This window comes from Eimeria necatrix, genomic scaffold, assembly GCF_000499385.1.
Source record: "Eimeria necatrix Houghton genomic scaffold, Enh_scaff117, whole genome shotgun sequence".
Lineage (NCBI taxonomy): Eukaryota > Apicomplexa > Conoidasida > Eucoccidiorida > Eimeriidae > Eimeria > Eimeria necatrix.
This window is the reverse complement of record NW_013651950.1, coordinates 77,501-83,398: the sequence shown is the minus strand read 5'-3', so window position 1 is coordinate 83,398 and position 5,898 is coordinate 77,501. Positions and strand designations below refer to the sequence as shown.

Here is a 5,898-nt window from a genome sequence, read left to right as displayed (position 1 = left end):
CGTTCGCAAAGGAAACGACACGAGGAGAGAACGAAGCCTCAAGACTTCTTCATTTATTTTTTATTTATTTTTATTTATTTTTATTTATATTTATTTATTTATATTTATATTTATTTATTTATTTTAATTAATTTATTTTATTTATTTATTTATTTACAGAATTTAAAAGCTTCTCGTCAAAAGACATTCGGGCCAAAGCCACAGTCGCGTCTTTCCCAGCAAAGATGTGGTAAGAACCTAAACAGAAATAAATAATAAATAAATAAATAAATAATAAATAATAAATAAATAAATAAATAAATAATAAATAATGAATAAATAAATAAATAAATATAAATAAATAAATAAATAATAAATAAATATAAATACACATAAATAAATAAAAATTTAGATGAATAAATGCGAATAAATAAATGCAAACAAATAAACAAACAAATAAATGCAAAAAAAAAGTCAATTAATAAGTTAGTTAATCAATTAATCAATTAATATAAAAAAGATAACAAATATTAATAAATATAAATAATAAATAATAAATATAAATAAATAATATAAATAAATAATAAATAAATGCAAATAAATAAACAAATAAATAAATGTGACTAAATAATAAATAAACAATATATAGATAAGTTAGTTAATCAATTAATATGAAAAAAGATAACAAATATTAATAACTATAAATAATAAATAATAAATATAAATAAATAAGAGCAAATAAATATAAATAAGTTAATCAAATAATTAAAAACAATTAAAGCAAATAAATAAATAAACAATTTGCCATTTTTGCCATTAATACCACACTAGCATCAAAGACAAGTCCCAAGAAACAAAATACAGAAAATACATTAAAATAAAGGAATTAACGAAATAAAAAACAATAAATAAATTAAAAACAAATAAAAGCAATTTAAATCCATTAAAAGCAATTAAAAACAATTAAAAGCAATTAAAAACAATTAAAATTAATTAAAAACTTGCCATTTCTGTCATAAAAACTTCTGCCATTAACACTGACATCAAAAGCATATCCTTTGAAGCAAAAAAGCCCAGTAATAAAGGAATTAAATAAACAAACAAATAAAAGCAATTAAAATCCATTAAAAGCAATTAAAATCCATTAAAATCAATTAAAATTAATTAAAATTAATTAAAATTAATTAAAAACTTGCCATCTTTGCCATAAAAACTTCTGCCATTAACACTAACGTCAAAAACGAGGCCCTTAACTGCCACAAAAAGCTTTTCGCTCTTTTCGCCGTCGCAGCTTTTCAAAGCCTCCAGAGTCATGTGCGGCAGGCCCTTCGTGCTGCAGCAGCAGCAGCAGCAGCAGCAGCAGGAGTGCAGCAGCAGCAGCAGGAGTGCAGGAGGAGCAGCAGGAGCAGCAGGAGCAAGAGGGCAGCAGGAGCAGCAGCGGGAGAACCAGCAGCAGGAGTGCAGCAGGAGCAGCAGCAGCGACAGGAGTGCAGCAGGAGCAGCAGCAGCCACTGGAGTGCAGCAGCAGCACGAGCAGCAGCAGCAGGAGTAGCAGCAGCAGCAGCAACCAGGAGCAGCAAGAGTGCAGCAAGCGCAGCAGCAGCAGCAGCAGCAGCAACACAGCAGCAGCTAGATTCTTTGTGGAAGCAACGGAAGCTAGAAAGCGGTGTGTGCACTCACTCCAGGTCTAAATCTGCTGCTGCTGCTCCTGCTGCTGCTCCTGCTGCTGCTCCTGCTGCTGCTGCTGCTGCTGCTGCTGCTGCAGCTCCCTGTTCGCAAGGGGCCTTTTCCATTTTCGTTGGTGTTGCAGAACTGCTGCTGCGGACGCGGCAGCTGCAGCAGCGGCGAGCAGCAGCGGCAGCAGCGGGGGATTTCGGGAGAAATGGAGCTTTTTTGGAAGCCAAAATGGAAATAAAAACGAAATTAATTCTTAAAATTGAATAAAACTTTCAAAGAATTGCAAAAGTGAAGCCCCGGCGTTGTCTGGCGCGGGCGCGGCGGCGGCGGCGGAGTCGAGTTGAGGTGTACATACACCCCAGCTTACACCGCGCGTTCCAGCGAATGTCTTCAAATTCATTTATTTCATTTTATTTTCATTTATTTTCATTTATTTTCATTTTTGATTTTATTTTCTTCTTTGTTTTCAAATTTCCTTTCTTTTAAATGGTCATAAGGCCACAGTCCGTCAGCTGCATGCCTTTCTTCGCAGCGCCACTTCACCCATTCAGCCTTCGGCTTAAACTCTTAACTTCGGCTCTTCTTTGATTTTAAATCTGCCAATTAATTCATTATTTATTTATTTATTTATTTATTTATTTATTTATTTATTTATTTATTTATTTATTTATTTATTTATTTATTTTTATTTTGACTGGAAGGTAAAACAGGAAAATGGAATTTTGCTGTTTTGCAACTTGCGGAAGTATTTGAGATAATAATGCCAGTCGGGACTCGTGGGGCCCTCTTGCAAACCCTAAACCCTAAACCCTAAACCCTAAACCCTAAACCCTAAACCCTAAACCCTAAACCCTAGGGAAGACAAGAGGACGGATAGAGAGAAGGAGAAGGAGAATAAATCTTCACCAAGAGTCACGAAGCTCGAGGGGAGCTGTTCTACTCTTCACTGCTGGATTTAGGGTTTAGGGTTTAGGGTTTAGGGTTTAGGGTTTAGGGTTTAGGGTTTAGCTGGGCTGCTGCTAGGAACCGGCAGTACTAAAAACGCTGAGCTTAGAAGAAGTGGGAAGAGGCGTGCTGCAGCTAGCTAGCTAACTGCAGCTAGCTGCAGCGGCGGCTTAGAGTTTAGGGTTTAGGGTTTAGGGTTTAGGGTTTAGGGTTTAAGATGTCTTCTGCTGGGGGTTTAGGGTTTAGGGTTTCACATATACATATACGGCGGAGCAATACAGCGAGCTCTCGCTAACCACTGCAGCTAGCTGTAGCTAGCCACCCCAGCTAGCTGCAGCTAGCTAGCTAGCTAGCTAGCCAGCTAGCTAGCTAGCTAGCCACTGCAGCTAGCTGGAACTGGCTAGCCAGCCTCCAAGCTAGCCTTAACTGGCTAGCTAGCCACTGCAGCTAGCCACTGCAGCTAGCCCCTGCAGCTAGCCCTAGCTAGCTGCAGCGGCTAGCTAGCCATGGCTAGCTAGCCACTTACCCCGTTTGTCTTTACTTGTCTATCCACCCGCTGCAGCTAGCTAGCTAGCTAGCCAGTCCAGCCAGCTAGCCGTGGCTAGCCAGCGAGCCCCTGCAGCTAGCTGCAGCTAGCTAGCCAGTCAGCTAGCCACCCCAGCTAGCTGTGGCTAGCTAGCTAGCCATTAAAGTTGGCCGTGGCTAGCTAGCCAGCAGAGGGGGAGCTGCTGCTGCAGTGTTTTGCTGCTCGGGGGTTTGGAAGTTGAGTTAAATTAATTAGTTTGATTAAAAGAAGATAAATTAAATGAAAAAATAAAATAAATTAAATTAAATTTGTTAAATAAATTAATTTATTCAAACTCCCGCTGCTGCTGCTGCTGCTGCTGCTGCTGCTGCTGCTGCTGCTGCTGCTGCCGCTGCAGCGCTCGCGCTGTCTCGCTGTGGGGCTGCAGCGCCGCACCCGCACAGTCTAGGGTTTAGGGTTTAGGGTTTAGGGTTTAGGGTTTAGGGTTTGGCTCAGTGCAACAACTTCAGACGGCGAATTTAAAACCCTAGGTTTGTTTTTTGTTTTGCTCTTGCGAAAATGGTGAGGCCCGGAAACCCCAAACCCTAAACCCTAAACCCTAAACCCTAAGCCCTCGGCTGCATGCCAAACCCTAAACCCTAAACCCTAAACCCTTTTATTTGCAGCAATCCCGCAAATGTCTCTGTGTGGGCTTTTGTCTTTTTGTAATTTTTAAATATTTTTAATTTTTAAATTTCATTAAAGAAGAATGAAAGAAGTTTTTCGCGGGTTTTCGCCTCGGGGGTTTCGCCGCCTCCCGCTCCCAGTTCTTCTCCCTTCGAGCCAACAAAACCCTAAATTAGGGTTTATATTCTTTTTAATTTATTTATTTTTTTTATTTCTTCCAAAACCTCCGCTTAATGAGCGCAAAGACGCCCGGAGCTGCCTATACACCGCAGCTTCCCCCTGGGGCGTTGGGGTGTACAGACACCTCAAGTGCTCGTTCAAATTCAACTTTTCTTTTTTCTCCCTTTTTCTTCCCCCTTCTCTCTCCTTTTAACTCCCATTTATTAGGGTTTAGGGTTTAGGGTTTAGGGTTTAGGGTTTAGGGTTTGTGTGCAGAAGCTGTTTTGCCCCAAAGATGAATTCGCGGCCAAAAAGATTCGGCTGGTCGCCGCCTTTGCGGGGATTACTCTAGAACATCCCGACTTCGAAAAAGGTAATTAAATTAATTTAATTAAATTAAATTAATTAAATTAAATTAATTAAATTAATTTAATTAATTAAATTAATTTAATTAAATTAATTTAATTAAATTAAATTAATTAAATGGATTTAAATGATGGGATTAGTTGGGTTGAGGTTTTGTTTGTTCAAAAGAAACTGCATTCTGAATTCGCAAGACTAATCAAAAATGAAAATAAAAAGAATTAATTAAACAACAAATAAATAATTAATTAATTACTTTTTTAATAAATAAATAAATAAATAAATAAATAAATAAAACAATTAATTAATTAATTCGAGTAATCAACACCAACAGCAAAAGAAAACCACAGCAAAACCTGCTGCTGCTGCGCTGCTGCTGCTGCTGCTGCTGCTGCTGCTGCTGCTGCTGCTGCAGGGAAGACGGAGGTGTCTCCGTTTGGGCGTTGGCCGTGTCTGGAGACAGCAGAAGGGGAATTAATATTTGGAAGTAATTCCATTTGCATTTATTTATCTCTTTTGCACCAAGAGACTCACTTGGGGGGGGAGAGTTTGCTGCTGCAGTCCCAAGTTGCTGCCTGGTTGGAAGCTGCTGCTCGCGAGATCGAGGTGCCGCTTGCTGCGCTGCAGCAGCAGCAGCAGCAGCAGCAGCAGCAGCAGCAGCAGCAGCAGCAGCGGGCTGCTGCGGACGTGGCTGCTGCGCTTGCTGCAGTGGACAGACACCTGCAGCTGCGCACTGTGCTTGTGGGGCAGCGGATAACAGCAGCAGACATCTGTGTTGCTGCTGCAGTGGTTTATCTGCAGCAGCAGGCGGCTCGCGCGCCGCAGCAGCAGCAGCTGCAGCAGCTGCTGCAGCAGCAGCAGCAGCTGCCGCACCTGCGCCGCTGGCTGCAGCTGCTGGTCAACCAGCCCGCCTTCAAGGCCATGGCTGCTGCCTGCAGCGCCCTCAGCAGCAGCAGCAGCAGCAGCAGCAGCAGCAGCAGCAGCGGGAAGCCCGCGGCGCCCAGCGGCGCTGCGGCGCCCGTTCGAACGCCCGCAGCGAGCAGCAGCAGCAGCAGCAGCAGCAGCAGCAGCAGCAGCAGCAGCAGCAGCAGCAAATGCGCGCTAGACCTGCTGCCGGCGAGCAGCATGGACCTAAATGAGTGGAAAAGAGTCTACAGCAACAGCAAAGACCTGCGCGGCGCTGCACTCCCCTGGCTCTGGCAGCACTTGGACTTTTCGGGGTTTTGTTTTTATTTTATGAAATATTTAAAATTAAAAGATGAATGCAAAATATCTTTTTTAACTTCCAACCAACTCGGAGGATTCCTCCAAAGAGTGGACCCTTGCATGCGCCGCCACGCCTTCGCAGTCCTCGACGTGCTGCAGCAGCAGCCGCAGCAGCAGCAGCAGCAGCAGCAGCAGCAGCAGCAGCAGCAGCAGCAGCAGCAGCAGCAGGGGGAGGAGGGGGGGTTTGATATTGAGGGCGTGTGGCTGTTTAGGGGGCAGCAAATCCCGCGGGAAATGGAAGAACATCCTTCTTTTGAATATCACGAGTGGAGACTTTTAAATCCAAAAAACGAAAAAGACAAAAAATTAATTGAAGA

General features: G+C 42.3%; 2 protein-coding genes across 2 annotated transcripts in view; both read left to right on the top strand.

Moving 5' to 3' along the window:
• Positions 1-1,291: 1,291 nt before the first annotated feature.
• Positions 1,292-1,531, top strand: ENH_00006120 (hypothetical protein; the record flags this gene model as incomplete). Its single annotated transcript, XM_013578506.1, has 1 exon — positions 1,292-1,531. The coding sequence occupies one exon, from the start codon at positions 1,292-1,294 to the stop codon at positions 1,529-1,531; it is 240 nt and encodes a 79-aa protein (XP_013433960.1).
• Positions 1,532-3,685: 2,154 nt separating this feature from the next.
• The window catches only part of ENH_00006110 (carbonic anhydrase domain containing protein, putative), a gene marked incomplete at both ends in the record, with an annotated part of 6,376 nt that continues 4,163 nt past the window's right edge, over positions 3,686-5,898 (top strand). Inside the window, 3 exons of the mRNA XM_013578505.1 lie at positions 3,686-3,688; positions 4,229-4,325; positions 4,731-5,898. The exon at positions 4,731-5,898 is cut by the window's right edge and continues 60 nt beyond it. Coding sequence (XP_013433959.1) covers positions 3,686-3,688; positions 4,229-4,325; positions 4,731-5,898 — 1,268 coding nt within the window. The remainder of the gene's footprint in view (positions 3,689-4,228; positions 4,326-4,730) is intronic.